The sequence below is a fragment of the Tiliqua scincoides genome, chromosome 1 (genome assembly GCF_035046505.1).
Source record: "Tiliqua scincoides isolate rTilSci1 chromosome 1, rTilSci1.hap2, whole genome shotgun sequence".
Lineage (NCBI taxonomy): Eukaryota > Metazoa > Chordata > Lepidosauria > Squamata > Scincidae > Tiliqua > Tiliqua scincoides.
This window is the reverse complement of record NC_089821.1, coordinates 80,255,774-80,273,170: the sequence shown is the minus strand read 5'-3', so window position 1 is coordinate 80,273,170 and position 17,397 is coordinate 80,255,774. Positions and strand designations below refer to the sequence as shown.

Sequence of the window (17,397 nt, the reverse complement as noted above, 5' to 3'; positions counted from 1 at the left end):
AGGCCCCAGTGACTGCCCCTCCACCACAGGATGCAGCACACACCCCACTGGCACAACTGCACCAGCACTGGAAAATTGGATAGGATTGGGCCCTTAGCCTTCTGTGTCAGAACAGTTTCATACAGATGCTTCCCTATGTGAAAGCAAAGATTTAAATCCACTGCATTTAGGCTTTGAGAAGGTAAAAATAAGCACATAAACTGAGCAAGTGTGACTGTAAGAAAAGGTACAGATACTGCAAAATAGCCAAGCTTCACTTTGAGAAGAATGATACAGAACAGCTCTTTCTAAAATGGCTAATTTCAGGGTGCAGGTGAGGTTCTGTGTTTCAGTTTTGTTATATTGGAAGAAAGCTGGCTATAGTTCTTTTCCCTTTTGTTGACTTTTTATGTTCAGGTAGTTTTTATGAGAAAGATAATTGGAACATGAATACAGTTTAGCTGGAGCTGCGCCATGGATGAGTTTGAACTACATTTTGTCCCCTGAACCAGCCCCATATTCATAGAACATGCACATCCTGGCCCCTCCTCTCACTTCTAGAATCCTCAATTGCGTGATGATGGGGGCAATTTAAATCAATGCCACTGAGAGCGCAGTCCTATGCTTTGTTATTCATTGTCTTCAATCGGACATACTCTTAGGAAAGTGTGCACAGGATTGCAGCTTGAGTATGGCAGGCAAGACTTGGTTCTTGTGTCTCCTCTTAAGTCAGGTCTGAATGTTTTGCAAAGCCTAGGGAGTGGATGAGACCTGACCTGTGGTGAAAATATAGATGAGAAGCCCTAAGAGATGCTATTGGCTTTTCTAAATCATTTCAGTCCTTGTTAGTATAAAGCTAGTCAATGTGTGGTATTATCAATGCTACATGTTTGTTACTTGTAAGACCCCAGTGACCCTTGTTAATCTCTGCTATGTTTTCCCATTAGGAAAATTGTGCTCACTCAGCATTGATAAAGCCTTTCCTGAAGATGAAGGCCAGTACAAATGCATAGCCGAAAACACTGCAGGGAAATCGGAATGTGCTTGCAGTGTGTTGGTGGAAGGTAAGTGGTCCTGAGCTAGAAACTACTTCATTGAAAAACTCCCACTCTGCCTCAGCTTATGGTATTCAGGCCCTGTTTATGCCAAGTCTTAGCTCCTTTCAGTCTGATTTGGACTTGGATAACTATGAAAAAAATTGTTTTTGTTTTTTTCTTCTCTCTGCATTCCTTCCATGAAAATGTTGTAATTCAATCTCTAAAGCAAACAATGATCTAGCCACATGGAACTAAGCACTATGTCCACATAGTGCTATGCGTCACCTAAGACCCTCCACAGCCAAAGCTCGGCTTCTGAAATGATTTTGAAGCTTTCTCAACATGATCTTTATATAGCTCTTTATATATCTTAGTTATAAGGGTTCCTCTGTCATGCTAAAGCAACATGTACACGGCATCCTGGAGGCTCTTGAATCAAAAACAGAGTAAAAGCTGAAATCGACAGTTCTCTTGCTCTTATTCCAGTTCCCCATTGGCAGACTGGACCTATGGCAAATTTTGCCCATAACAGAAGGTAGCATATACTGTACAGATGTCCTGTGCAGTTGATTTTACCAAACAATCTGTAGAAAGCAGAATGAAGCTCAATTTTCATCCATGCCTGCCATGCAAACAGGCAGGAGAGGCCAATGCAAGCTTGGCTCAGAGTTCGTGTGACTTCTGGAGCTTATACCAAGGATCCAGTGTTTGCAAAAGCCGTAGGTAGGTATAGTCTCCTAGGCCCATTCTATTTATTTTTATTACACTGAAATTATATCCCACCCTTCATCCAAGAAACTCAGACTTCATACATGATTCTTTTTCTTCACCCCTTATAGCCCTGCAACAACCCTATGAGATAGGTTAGGCTGAGAGAGGATGACTGAACCCAGATTACCCAGTGATCGGCTGTGTGTTGAAACCCAGTTCTCCCTGGTCCTAGTCTAACCTTCCAAACCATAAACCATACTGGTTCTCATTTAAGATATGCAAAACATTAGTAAATCAAACCCATTTCTGTAGACAAATACTCACCATAGGTGAGCAAGTTCATGATCATTTACAAGACTCAGATATGTGGCATTATAGTCAGTTATATCTATTCAGTGCCTGATTCAATCCAGCTGCACAGTGTGCTGGAGCCACTATCATGCCCTTGATACCACAGAGTGGTTTCCTGCCCTCCCTAAGGCTAAAATCCTATACATACTTAGCTGGGAATTAATCCTAATTAATTCCCAAATCCTAACCAACTTGCCAGCACTGCCATAGCTGTGCCAATGGGATGCATCTTGAAGTTGGGTGGCACTCACAGAGCCCTCCTCAAAGAAGGGGAATTTTTACACTTTATGTCAGTGTTGGAAAGTGGGTTAGGATTGTGCCCTAAGTCTCATTGAAATCAATGGGATTTACTTCTGAATAGTTAAGTTAATGTTAGTTCTGTATAGACACTGAAAGCAATAGAATCCTCTATGCTTTGTTTGATTCAAAGAGAAATGGCATCTACATTCCCACCCAATAAATATCAGAGCTGTTAAAGATAGTCAGCATGCCTACTGCTGCTCCTTGTGGGTTACACAACAACAGCATTTTTCTTGGGCTTGCCAGAATAAGTGCTTGTTCTCTGCATTTCCAAGAACATCTTTGACATAGATGGTTATCTGTGAGCAATATGTCTTTGCAGTCAAATTAAATGCCATTTGGGTTTATCTTAGCATCCTCAGTACAAAATTTCTGCTAACATTAAAAGTGCTATGGTTTAGTATTATTCCAGCAGAAGCCTAAGCATTTTTGAATACGGTTGATGAATTTACACACTTGGGGCACAATCCTGAGTGCACCTTGGGCTGGCAAAAGTCCTTTGCACCAGCCCAGGAGGGTTGCAAACAAGCCATAAAGCAAGTTTGCACCTCCTGAAGAGTTGGCTGGGCTGCCGCAGTGCGGAGTGCTGGCCTGCGGAGGCTGAATCCAGCATCTGCGCCAACTCGGGCAGGGACGGTTGCATTGGCCAAGCTTGGCTGATGCAAGGGTCTGGGGAGGATGCACGGAGGAGGCAGGAAGGAGATATTCCGGGGTGGGTGGGTGGAGGGCGGCCTCAGGGGTGGGCGGGCGGGGAGTGGGAGTCAGGGCTAGGACCCAGTAGTTATATCAGATCCCAACCCCATTCCCTGAGCAGTGCAGAGCAGCTGCAAGCCGCTCCACTCTTCTCTGACTTATGCCACCTCCTGAGGTGACCCACTAGGGCTGTGTTGGTTTACCCAGAGGAAAGGGGAAGTGTTTCCCCTTGCCTCCGGCTGAGCCACTTTGTGGCCTGTCTGCTCCAGCACAAGATAAGATTGTGCTGTTAGTCTCTGGATAATTTTTATAAGCAGAAGAACCCTGTTGCATCAGACCAAAGGTCTATTTAGTCCAACATCTTGCTTCCCACAGTGGCCAGCCAGATACCTCCAGGGAGGAAGCCCATAAGCAGGACAAAGGCAATACCACTTTCCCACTTGGGGAGAAGCACCTGGTCTGATGATTGGTGTTCAGTGACATCCAGTCTTGAAACATGAAATCTACATAACTCTCATAACATTACTTGTTGCTTGACCGTTCTCCATAAATTTGCTTAACCATCACACAGTAACCATTTCAACATCTTGTGACAGTGAATGCATAGATCATTGGTTCCCACACCTTTCACCTTTTCAAGCCTCTGTGGCTATAATAGTGATTGGGCAGCAGTGCCCCCCCCCAGTAGCAGATTGTTTATCCCTTGCTGCACATAACTTAATCATCCTGTCAGTTTTGTTAGCCACCAAAAATTGGGTCAGAACCCACTGGTGGACCACAGACCCGCTATTTGAGAACCACTGCTACATTAACTATGCATTGTGCTTCATTGTGCTTCTGCTGATCAATTTAATTGAATGACTCCAGAATCTAGTGCTGAATGAAATTGAGAAAAACATATCTTTGATTTGGATCCCAAGTATAATTTGTCTGAGTGGAACAGCACTTCCAATAGTATAGAAGGGGAGAATTGGCATCTTGAGGGGGGAAAAAGTTTTAAGCATGATCCTGCTTACTGTGAAGTGTGTTGCAAGATCTTTAAAATTCATTTAAAGCGAAGACATCAGAAAAATAGCAGTGCCATCAGCTAGCCTGCTTAGAATCATTTTTGTATATCCATCATGTCAGGCAACCAAATAGATATAGTAGTCAGTGTGTGTACATTTATCTACAGTAGGGGTGCCCAAACCCCGGCCCGGGGGACACTTGTGGCCCTCAAGGACTCCATATCCAGCCCACATGGAGCTCCCGGTCTCCAATGAGTCTCTAGCCCTCCAGAGACTTGCTGGAGTCTTTGCTGACCTGATGCAACTGCTCTCTGCATGAGGGCAACTGTTTGACCTCTCGCATGAGCTGTGGGATGAGGACTCCCTCCACTGCTTACTGTTTCACATTTGTGATGCAGCAGCGGCAGCGAAGGAAAGGCTGGCCTTACTTTGTGCAAGGCCTTTTATAGGCCTTGACCTATTGCAAGACCTTCATTCATTCATATAAGTTCCACCTCTAGTATATTAATTTATGTAAATTTATTCAAATTTGAATTGTAAATTCTTTTCTTTTCCCTGCCCCCGACACAGAGAGATGATATGGCTCTCCTGCCAAAAAGTTTGGACACCCCTGATCTATAGTGATGTCAGGATAGTTTTTGGGGTGCTCTTATTCCCCAGTTTTTCTCAGCTCATTATAAGATCACTAAGTGTTACTAGAGATTTCAAAGAAGAAGCTAGGAAGAAATTAGTCCTACAAAGAGGCAAGAATTCTAGCATTCGCATCCAGTATTGGACAGTATCTTGTGGAAAATTGCTAATAGGAAGAATGTTAATTCTCTTTGAAGTTGTTTCTCTGTCCATATGTTCTCCCTGTTCATATTTTCCTCTAGTACTTGACCTTCCATCTTCAGAAGGTAAGAAGAGTGCATGCATAAGAGAACCCCATTTTATTTATTCCTTGGGAACAGCACTCCACTCCACAAACTCTGTTTTGTCTGGTGTTTTTTAAAACAAAAAGAAGCACTGTGTGTTGTGAAAAATATTGCCTGCTGTTATACTGCAACTTCCCGGATGATATGTACACTTTGTCAAATTTAATCATCAGGCTAAACATCCTATACACAAGGGCTGCTGCAGTACCTTTATGCAGTTAATTGGCTGTTTTTTCTTGTGATAACTATTCTTGTCCTGCTGCTTACATCTGAGCTCCCTACAGTTGATCATGTAGTGTCAGTGCTGCTGGGGGAGGGATGGCTCCCCCAAGGGTGACCAATACTGGGGTATTGTGAGAGATCACCACTGGAGCTGAAGAAGGTTGTGGCTGGGCTCCCTCCAGCCTGAAGTGATCCAGTAGCCTCAGAGATGGGCGGGGGAGGGGGTTCCGCCACCCACTGGTCCTCTTCCCTACCAGCAGCCTTGTTCCGGATCACTGGCTGGCCAGCATCCTACCTGCTAGCCAGCCTCCTCCAGACTGCCCTCATCACCAGCTAGCCTGGGGTTATATTGAGCATCTCCACCCCCTTGCTCCACCCTTTCCTCATGGCTAGACTACCTAAGCCCAGCCTGACAGTCACCCAGACCCTTGATCCTGTGAGCACTTGCTGCCTCTGCTTCTCTGGAACCTGCTGATGGTGGTTCTACTCCCCTTGCCCTAGGTGTCAGTTGCCCAACCAGGCTTCTCCTTCTGTCATAGCAGGACTGACCCAACTGTGATTGAGGAGGAAGGGACAGGGCTCCCACACTCTTGTCTCCTTGGCGGCCAGCCCTGCTGGTGAGGCAGGGAGGCCTTGTGTCACTGATACTGCCCTGTGGAATAGCCCTGGGGCTGGGAGCTTGGCTGTGTCAGGTGACCCGGGTGAGTAGGTTCCTGGGCCAGATCCTGGACACGTAGCAGCTGCTCCATGGTACCAAGACTAGAGAACTTAGCCATACAACTATAAAATACTGGTACAATGGTGTAGTGGCCCCTGTAGGATGAGGAGGGTGACCACGTCATTCCACAGGGGATGCTCCACATGAAAGGGGAAGTCCTGAGGAAGACTCAGGCATTCTTCTTGCCTGGGAGAGAGGCTTACCACAAGTGCATTCTCAACACAGTTTTGAGGATCCTTAAATACAATCCAGAACCCTGGCTGATTTCATCTTCTCTAAGTCCCTCAGTTGTCCTGGCATCGTGTTTCCCAGGCAATCGCTTCTCTTTGGGCAAGTCCAAGTGATCCTCTAGGCCAGGGGTGTCCAAAGTTTTTGGCAGGAGGGCCACATCATCCCTCTGACACTGTGTCAGGGGCCGGGGGGGGGGAAAGAATTAATTGAAATTTAAAATTTGAATAAATTTACATAAGTTTACATAAATGAATATATTAAAGATGACCGCATATGAATGAAAGAAGGTTTTGCAATAGCTCAAGGCCTATAAAAGGCCTTGCACAAAGCAAGGCTGGTCTTTCCTTTGCTGCCGCTAGTGCATCACATACGTGAAACAGCAAGCAGTGGAGGGAGCGAGAGGTCAAACTGCTGAGAGCAGTTGCGTCAGGCCAGTGCGGGCTCCAACAAATTTACAGAGGGCCAGAGACTCATTGGAGACTAGGGACTCCTTGAGGGCCGCATTGGAGTCCTCAAGGGCCGCAAGTGGCCCCAGGGCCGGGGTTTGGGCACCCCTGCTCTAGGCGATAGACATGTGCGTTCCTAGTATAGTTCTCAGAATACCTTCCTGTCCTTCAGTCTCTCTATACATATACATACCTCAACTTTTGTGCTGAGCCTCTGGAAAACCACTAGTGTCTTGTGTCTCTGCTTCTGTGAAAAGCAATTGGACAGGCAATGAGCAACAGTTTTTAAGAGAGCTAAAAATGGTTTAAGAAAGGCATCACTTTCTGTGATATACAAGCATTGCTCTTGCTCCACTGTTGCCTCTGATTCAATAGGTTTCAAAAACAAGACAAAAGCATGCATTTTCTGTTTCTGAATGGCAGTGTTTTCTTCAACTTTGAGAGAGCTATTGTTTGTTGCCAGCTTTAGTTAACTCTTCAGTATCACAACCTGGTATATAAGTAGTAGTAGTAGTAGTAGTAACTTTATTGTCATTGTGCTATAGCACAACGAAATTTATGCACCTTTGAGATACAAGCATAAATATATACTACAATTCCAACAGTCGCACTCTGCACACTCACCCACACATTCTGTACAACATGTATCATAATATAAAAACAGTATAACAGACCATAATGCCCAGGAGCATGGTAACAACTATATCGTCTTATTCAACGTAATTATGGCTGTGGGATAAAAACTGTTCAGGAATTGTGTGGTGCATGCTCTAATAGTTCTGTATCGTCTACCCAAAGGCAACAGTTCAAAGAACTTATGAGCCGGATGGAAGGGGTCTCTCAGAATGCTATGTGACTTCTGCAGACAGCAAGATGTATAGATGTCCTCCAAAGCTGGTAGATGAAGGTTGATGATGTGCTGCGCAATCTTAATAATTCTCTGCAGAGCTTTTTTGTCCCCTGCAGGGCAATTTCCATACCACACCAAGATATCATAGGTTAGGACACTCTCAATGGTGCAACGATAGTAAGACACTAGCAGCTGCTGTGACAAATTTAACCTCCCAAGCTTCCTCAGAAAATATAACCGCTGTTGTGCCTTTTTTATCAACATGCTGGTGTTAATATTCCATGAGAGGTCCTCTGTGATGTAAATACCTAGGAATTTGAAACTAGCAACCCTCTCCACCTCCTCACCATTTATGTGTAATGGTGCGTGTACATCCCTCTTTTTCCGGAAGTCAATTATAAGTTCTTTAGTTTTTTTGATGTTAAGTGAGAGATTATTTTCTTTGCACCACAATAACAACTCCTGTACCTCCTTCCTATAAGCAGACTCATCATTCCCGCTAACAAGCCCCACCACTGTAGTATTGTCTGCAAATTTTATAATTTCATTGGTATTATGTGATGGGGTACAATCATGTGTATACAGGGAATAGAGGAAGGGGCTCAGCACACAGCCTTGGAGAGCTCCTGTATTTAATATCAGAGTGGAGGAATGATAAGAGCCCATCCTAACTGACTGGCCTGTTTGTCAAAAAGTCCTTTATCCACAGACAAATGTCTTGCTGTATGCCCAAACTAGTCATTTTAAAAAATAGCCTGCTAGGTAGAATGGTGTTAAAAGCAGAACTATAATCCCCAAATAACAGCCGTACATATGTACCCCATTGTTCCAAATGACACAGGACTGTATGTAAAACAATAGAAATGGCATCATCAGTCGACCTATTACTCCTATATGCAAATTGACAAGAATCCAAGGTGGGTGGAAGACCAGACTTAATATGTTTCAACACCAGCCTCTCAAAACACTTCATAATTACCGAAGTTAGAGCCACAGGTCAATAATCATTGAGAGAAGCAACTACTGTCTGCTTAGGAACTGGCACTATAATACGTAGATGTCTTCAAGCAAGTAGGGACAGAGCACTGTGACAGAGATAAATTGAAAATATTTGTAAAAACTTCAGTCAGCAATGCAGCGCATTGGTCTTTAAGGACCCGTCCCAGAATTCCAGACATTAATATTTTGTAAAACCCATCTCACATCATTAGGTTGCAGGACAAGTGACTGACCATCAGTGGCTGCAGCTGGAATGTTGGTGGCTATCTCCTGCTCAAACCGGCAAAAAATCTGATTAAGCTGCTCTGCCATGGAATCACTACTGCAGGGCAGACTGTTTTTATTATTCTGCCCAGTAAGTTGTCGCAGGCCCTGCCATACCTGGCGGGTATCCGAACTTTCAAAATGCTGCTCAATCCTCCGCCTGTACATGGCCTTTGCATCCCTGATGCTTTTTTTAAGTTCACTCTGGCCTCACTGTACTGTAGTGTGTTTCCAGAACAGAAAGCATCTCATTATGTTTATGTTATGTTATACACTCGTTATGTTTTCGAACCGACACATGACAATTTCTTCCAATTTTAGCTCAATGGTGGTATTCCTACCCACCCGCTTCCTCTGAACCCACTCCAATTGCTGTTGGTCTTTTTAAAGCACAGCGTTCTCAAGGCTTAACCAGAGTAATCTGAGTGGAACCCATACTCCATCCATACTCTCAAGATTATCCATTGATGTTTTGGAGTTCTGGGTAGTAGAGACTGCTATTTTTATTCTCTCCTTAGGAATTTAACTTGTTCAAGCAATTGTGTACAATAAACCTTGTTTAAACATCACACAAGCCAACAATTTCCATTTGCTTTCCAGTCTAATCAGAATCAAATTAAAGGCAAATCAGGGTTTTTTCACTGCAGTCATTGTTCCAAATGACTGCTTTGGTTCTTAACTGCCCTATTTTCTTTTCTCCTGTTTTTAGAGTCTTTAAAGCTGAATGAAAAGAAGACCAAAAAACCAAAGAGTTCACTCTCCCCTGTGCTTTCATCAGAGAGTAAGTGGTGCCAATTTAATTCTGTTTTTTTTTAAGTGACTGAGTACAAGTACTTTGGAGAATGACTGGCTCCTAAACTGCTTGCTATCTTCAAAACTAATGCAAGTTCAGAAGCCTTTTTATACGTGGATTTTATATCTGCAGATCTGGCTTAACGCCGGTCCCCCGGACCCTTGTTGAGCCAGACTTGGCCCCACCTGTACCCTCCAAAGGCAATCAGAGCTGTGCTCGGTCACCTCTGGACGACTTTCTGGGGCCTGCAGTGTGTCTGTCTGTGGCCTCTGCAGGCTTCAGAATGGCCGAAAAGGCAAAAAAATCAGTACTTCCAATTTCCAGAAGGAAACCAGAAGTGACATTTTTAATGCCTTGTAAGGGTTTCCTCAGGCCTCCTAATGCCTTACAAGGCATTAAAAATGTCACTTCCATATTCTCTCAGGAAATTGTAAGTAGCTTTTTTTTTTTTTTTTTTGCTGCCTTTTGACCATTCTGAAGCCCACAGAAGTTGTGGATAGACAAGTGTGGCTTTTGCAGGCTTCAGAAAGCCTTCCAGTGGCAGCTGGAGCACAGCTCTGGTCACATTCAGAGACTTTAAAGGGGCTCAAAACCCAAAACTCGATATCTGCAGGAGGTCTGGGAATGGATTCCTTGTGGATACTGAGGCCCCACCTGTCCACTGGAAAGACAGTCACAGCTGGAATGCTGAAAACAGTTGGACTGTGCTTATATGTACAATAGATATTCCTATGGGTAGTTAATGTCACCTTCTGCAGTGACTTGAGTACATGCATAAGCTTCTGCTGTAAAAGTTTATGGTTCTTCCTGATTATGTGTTTATGAAACATGTAAGCAACAAGTCTCAGAAGAGGTCTAGCATCATTTGCATGTTATACAATTTCATTGTCTGAGAGACCTATGTAGCTAGATTCTTACATATTCACGGATTGGCAGCAACCACACAGGTGATTGCAGCCATGCTGCTACAGATATGGTAAAAGGGCCTAATTGGGAAAAACCTAGTTATGAACGGTGATGTTAATTACACTAAGCCAAATCTCTGTGTGTTTAGAACCAGCCCATGCTTCAAGAAATTGCTCAGGGAAATTAAAAAAAAAAAAAAGCAACCATCTGTTTAATTTTAATTCACCTTTCACACAAGTGTAAAAAACCAATTGTCATGCAAGACAATAATTTCCAAAACTGGTTATCGTGTTCAGTTCTATGGGTGTGCAAAATCAGTCCCTTTTTATTTCTGTAGAATTCTCCATTTTGCTTCCCCACACTCTCGGACACAGAACAAACATGCAAAAATCCAAGTAGAAATCAGCATTTCACAAGGATGCAGAGCGTATTTGGATGCAAAACCAATGTGGGTTTCCTTATTCATGAATTTTCCCCCATAGAGTAATTCAAGCTTTTTTTTCACTTCTAAATCCATGAGATTAGAATCTTCCACCTGGGTTTTGAACATCTTGTTAGAAAACTTACCTTGTTGTCTGATATCAGATTTAACTTCAGTGTTCCCATTCCTCACCTACCTTGCACACAAGTTTGAATGTTCAGCCTCTGTTTTTCCCCTTACAGACAGTAAATTGGATAAAGTAGACTTACAAGGTTTAGGGATTTCCACACCAGCAGGACCTGTGTCCAAAATCATATCTGTTGAATTATCCCTATTCAGTCCCAATCACAATTTAATTGATGCACATTATTAAAATCACTTTGATTTCCCCCTTTAATTCCCCTTTGATTCAATTTTGGACCTGAAAGTAAGTTCTAGCCTCTCTCTGTAGTTGTTATTTAATTTTATGGTGGTTGTATTGACTGAACCTCAATTTGAATGGCAGCTTTTTCAAAACTAATACCAAAGATAAGTTTATTTAATCAAAAATTACTAGTTTGACCAGTTAAATTTACTCTTGAAGTTTATATGTAGCAGTAAATTTCAAATTGAGATGGCTTCATTCATGTTTATGCAATTCCACTGCTAAAAACCCTGAAATTATGGCTTTCGGTAGCTGCTATAAACATAAAACCTCATTCTGCAGCCTGCTTTCATGATTTTTTTCCATACAGCTTGGATTCTTTGTGTGAATGTTTCTTTACAAGGCTCTTAGCTAAACCCCTATGAAACCACTGAAGACTTGTTCGCACGTTGCGATGCGTAGCAGCAGAGTTGAACCAAAACCACCTGTTTTCATTTTGTTTCCATTTTTGCTATCATTGAAATGTTTTTTGGTGTGCCCCTTGAGATCATGCTGTTTTCATCCTAGAAATTAGAAGGATCTGTGCAAGAGCCTCTAACATGTCTGTCAGGTTTTCAACAGCTCCACGGCTATAAGCCCATGTAAACAGGATCAGAAGTCCTGGAATGGAGTTCTTACTGGATTCTGACTAATGGTTAGTTCAGTTTGGTGGGAAGGTTCCCTGAGCTTGGCCCAACATGCTTTTGGTATTCATGGCTCTCTGGCTTCTAAGACTCAGAATGGTCTCTCATGATGATGATGATTCATATACTGGTTTTCAGCAAAAAGTAGTTCACAATGCAGTTTCCATAGCTAAATAAGTGAATAAGGTGTACCCTGTGAACCACTGGCTTGGGGAACTGCATACTACAAGTCTTCTATGTTCCAGCCCCATTTTGGAATGTAAAAGCCATATCCCCATCACCTTCATTCTCCCCTTCAGGAGAATATGCAGATGGTGAAGTCACTGTGTTGTGATTTTAAAGAGTAAAAGCATGGTAGTAGAATACTTTAATGTTCTGATAACTGACAAGGTTGTGTCTCATTGACTTCTGAAAAATCCATGAAAACTGGATTGAGCCTTGGGCTCACACACCTTGTCTGTAATGTGTAGTATTTAAGGAAGTATTTACCCTGTGGTCTGTTTCCCTGCATCACAGTATTTGATGTGTGTGCTTTACTGAAATTATAATAATTGTCTCTTTGAATAAGAAGTCTCTGGTAAGTAAATAAAATTGATTCATACTAGGTTACAAGTGAACCAGTTGTGCAAATGACATGTTTTTTGGACTTTTTGTCTTTTGTGGGCAAGTGGACATTGTGAAGATTGGTATTAAGAACTGTAGAAACCTAGAGAGAAATTTCCAGCATTTCACTGTGTCCTTGGATTCCCTCATTGCAGAATCCTATATGCAGCATGTATAATGCACAGTTGGGTTTTTGTTTTTTTAATTTTGGCTGGTGAGCCTACTGGCAAATGCACAAAGCCAGAAATGAGAAAAGAGAGTAGGCAAGAGACATGATAGACGGTAAAGAAATAGTAAAGAGCAGACAAGGAAGAATATTTTTTAAAGTAGAGTATTAATACAACACTTTCAGGAGGCCCTGCTATTAGGATTGCTATTTACAGTTTCAGCTAAGCCCATTGAAAAAGATATGTGACTATTAAAGTTGCACATGTTGGCAAAGAAAATCTCTTTGTTTAATTCTTCTCTTATCAATACATACTCATAATAGTAGGTTTTAGTAAGTTAGTTAATAGTAGGATATTAAGTTTATGAATTTTCTATCCTGGCTTGCCCTTGTATGAGGGCAAGAGAGGCATTTTCTCAGGGTGGCTCACTATAAGCAACACTGAATCCCCCTGCACCCTAGTCCACTTCAGGCACTCTAAAAGTGCAGAGAGTAGAGACTTTAGGTAGAGAGGGAATGGGAGCATGCTGACTAGACATTCCCCACCATGGCCTGCCCGCCCCCCACTCTCCCCAGATCCGTTGCTTGTTTGAAGTGGCAAGTGCTGAACATGGTGAGACTTCCTTTCCATTATTTTGGAACTCCAGAGATGTCCTTGCCGGAAAGCAAACTCTGATCTCAGGGAGAAGCCTATGTACCCAAGTGGTGATTCTGCCCCTGTGCTCTCCAGTGCACATAGACCTTATCTGCATGGGAGCCAAGAAGTTCCTGTCCCTCTCTACCCAGGAACACATCATAGGTTATTATTAACAGTATTTATTATTAAGTTGAGACTAATTATTCACATGGGTTCCTTCCAAGCACTCACGTGGATGGCAAAAGACACACTATAGCAAATCAATTTAAAAAACAAAATTTCTTTGCTCTTCGTGATTTAAAGTTTCTTTTTCTTCTTTGTGATTTAAAAACAGCCTTGCTGACCTTTTGACTCTAAGACAAGGTGCCCAAACCCAGCCCTGGGGCCACTTGCGGCCCTCGAGGCCTCTCAATGCAGTCCTCAGGGAGCCCCCAGTCTCCAATGAGCCTCTGGCCCTCCGGAGATTTATTGGAGCCCGCACTGGCCCGACGCAACTGCTCTCAGCATGAGGGCGACTGTTTGAGCTCTCGCGTGAGCTGTGGGATGAGGGCTCCCTCCACTGCTTGCTGTTTCACATCTGTGATGCAGTAGCGGCAGCAAAGGAAAGGCCAGCCTTGCTTTGTGTAAGGCCTTTTATAGGCCTTAAGCTATTGCAAGACCTTCATTCATTCATGTATGTTCATCTTTAATATATTCACTTATGTAAACCTATGTAACTTTATTCAAATTTTAAGTGTAAATTAATTCTTTTTCCCCCCCGCCCCCGACATAGCATCAGAGAGCTGATGTGGCCCTCCTGCCAAAAACTTTGGACACCCCTGCTCTAAGATAAGAGTCATTAAGAAGACAATCCATCAACCAGTCCTCCTCCAAGAGCTTAGAAAGCTTCACTCAGCCCCTCCCTTCACCAATGCAAAGTGATCACCTTTCTTTCATTTGCTCAGGGGGAAGGGAGGGGTCCGCTGGAGAGAGAGAAGGATTGCTGGATTGTCAGCCAGCTGCCCTCTCTCTCTCTCTCTCTCTCATTAAGGAGGCTATTGTTAAAGGAATGTTCAGTTTTTTAAACTGATTTTAAAGGGGTGCATTTTTCCCCTTCTCCAGGGATCAGCACATCTCTTCTCATTTGCAGGGGCCATTCGTGTTGAGTCAAACCTGTGTATAAAAAATCAGTGTATAAATAGGCTGGACCTGTATTCACTTTTAGAACCCTGAAGGAGATTTATTGATTTGTAGAGGAAGTGCTTTTTCATTGCGTTAAAAGAAAAATATTTTTCACTTGTTTCAAAGCATTTACTGTGGGCTGTTAGTTTCCCCTTCTTTCTTTCTGTCTACTTTTCAGCAATCAAAAGAACAGTATTTTATGGTATCTAGAAGTATAAGGAAATTTTCATGCTTGCTACTGCATGAAATCAGTCTGGTTTTTTTTGTTTGTTTTTGTTTTGTTTTTTTAGTCTTATAAAACTCTTGGCTGAATTATTCAGTTATCCTGCTGAGAATTGTTAATAAATGTCATCAGTGATGCTCTCTGGAACAAAATCTATGGAAATCTCCTTTGTTTCCCCTTACCTTGTATTCCAACATTGTCCCTACATTCTGAGATGGAATGAAGCATTACAGAATCAATCTAAATATGTCCGGAGCGCTTGAGCATGTTTTTTTTCATTTCCAAAGTAGAAAAGAAGATATAAAGCTCTTGCTTTCCATATTAAAAAAAAAAATGGATGTCAGTGGGCAAATGATTAGAATGCTGCTCTGGTACTTTCTCTCCCCCCTCCCCCCATCTCTCCCCCTCTCCCCCCCAATGAAACATCGAGCAGTTAAAGGCCTACACGAGCCATTTTGTGTAAATGTCAGCCTAGAGACCTTGACTTAAGATAACTTGGATGGTATGTAACCAGCCAGTAAAGTGTTTTATTGTCCATTTCCCAGTTCTTATTCAGTGAGGACAAATAGTTCTTTCAGTATGTAGTTTATAAAAGCATCAAACATGTAACTTCCCACCATTGGTACCCAAGGCACCACCTCTGCTGCCATCCTGTTGATTGGGATAGAGGAAGAGGCGTTTGGTCCTTTTACTCCTGCTTTCTCAAGTGTCACTTACTTCTTCAACGTTGTATTACCTTGTTTGTTCATTCAGGGTAGCAAGTCCTGCTGTACTGCACATTAGCCTTTTCTCAGCTTAACATGAATAGACTAATGTTAAGACATTTGATGGAGCAAAGCCTCCATCAGAGAACTTGTCTCTTACGTGTTTCTTTTATTAACATGCAGGTTTGCATGTTACATTTAAATAACACTCACCAAGTGCTGAAACGGTTGTCTAGTAACCTTGTGCCTTTGCAATCATTTGCCAGAACACTGGGAGCCTTCAGGGCCCTCAGAACCTTGTTGGCTGAAGAGTAGAGAACAAATACTTTAAACAAATGCATCAGGCCCCTTCTCTAAATATTTGGCTCTTGTCTTAGCAAAATCCTGTCCCCTTTCCCTTATAGGAATCATTGCAGTAGAGGAGATAGGCCTCTATGGCTTCTTGTATTCTTTCTCTTTTTCACAGAGCAGTTTTTGTGGATCAGTAGCTGGTATGAGGAAGAAGGACCCCCTTCAGCTTGGAAGGTATCAACACATGGAAATGGTGTTGGTGCTGGTTTGTCTTTCATTTTCCTCACAAGCTCTGCCATTGTCATGAGTAGATTGAAAATTAACATGCAAAAGTCTACATTTCATTTTAGTCTGCGTGTATGAGTTCTTGTTCCACTATTAAGGATGCTTCAAAATTTTTAAACATGACTGATTTTATCGTCGGCCACCTTGTGCAGTTTTTTAACTGGAAAGGTGGGGTATGCATTCCACAAATAAATACAGGGCAGTTAATTTAAAAAAACAAAACAACAACCCACAGTTCCCTTCTCCAGAAAACCAAGCACCCCAACATTCCTGCTTTAAAGTACATGTGTAGGATTTGTTCTTGTATGTCAGCAGTTTGTTCACTTTGTAAGTGTGCAGATGGAAATCCAGTTGCCATAGGGTGTATTGAGCATTGGGGAAAATGTTATAGTTGTGCAAACCCCTTCTCCTTGGCAGTCAGTTCAACTTGTTCCAGGTGTGTTCCTTGAGTCTTAGCCAGGATATTATGCTTTATAGTTTATGCCATCCTGACAACCTGTGACTGAGTTAATACTGGCAAAGGGCAGGATTTTCCATGAGGGCTTTGTTTACAGTGCATTCTGCATAGCTGTCTGAGGACAGGCTGAAGGAATGGATGGTTGTTATTGATTGCCTTGGATAGAAATGGATGATGGTAGCTTATCTGTGCATTATGCAGAAAACATTGGCTCTTTACTATTGCAGCAACAACTTTATGCTTTTGTTTCCAACCATATTTTTTTCCAGTATGTAAAAGTATCAACTAAATCCATGTATCTTTGTGAAGGTATTCCTAGATGTTTTCTGTCTCTTCATCTTCAGAACCTTCTAAAGTGCACTCGTGTGTTTCCCAGCAAGAATTCATAAACCTCAATCTATTTTAATTGATCTTATTTTATTTTTTTTTTTTGCTACACCTCTAGTTCTCTGTGACTCTGGTTCTCTATATAAGCTACAAATAACCTATATCTGTGTTTGATTTGTCACTTCCTAGTGTTGGTTGCAACATGAACATTAAGGTTTTTTTATTGCAAACTCTCTTGTTTCTTCCTTTTTGACATTTTTCCATGTGTCTGAAACATGCCAACAGTTTTTAGCTAAGCAGTAAAAGAGTCTCTGCCCAGTGTCTACAACAGCTTCTAACCCAGCCATTCAAAAGATCTCTCATTTCAAAACAGGAGCCAATTGTTTTGGGCAGTGTTTCTCCCAACTGCCCAAACCTCCTTGCTATCACTTGGGAAGAAGGAAGACTATTAAGTACGGCATTGTTTTCTGCTCTCCACCCTTCCTTGTGCTGGCATTTTGCTCATCCACTGTTTGTGCTCATATTGTTTTGCTTGGGAGTGTAGGTCTATAGTTGGAGAGAAAGATGTTCCAGATTGGTATGAGCCCTGAGTAAATCAGGTGGCAATAGAGAAGACAGTGGAATTGAAAACAAAGCTCATGTTCACACAACTCC

The 17,397-nt window shown here is 42.4% G+C and overlaps 1 protein-coding gene across 1 annotated transcript in view; it reads left to right on the top strand.

Annotated features, from left to right (window-relative positions):
• Positions 1–17,397, top strand: part of MYLK (myosin light chain kinase) — a 246,000-nt gene that overhangs the window by 178,385 nt on the left and 50,218 nt on the right. Inside the window, exons 19-20 of the mRNA XM_066621393.1 lie at positions 927–1,043; positions 9,432–9,503. Of these exons, the coding sequence (XP_066477490.1) occupies positions 927–1,043; positions 9,432–9,503 (189 nt within the window). The remainder of the gene's footprint in view (positions 1–926; positions 1,044–9,431; positions 9,504–17,397) is intronic.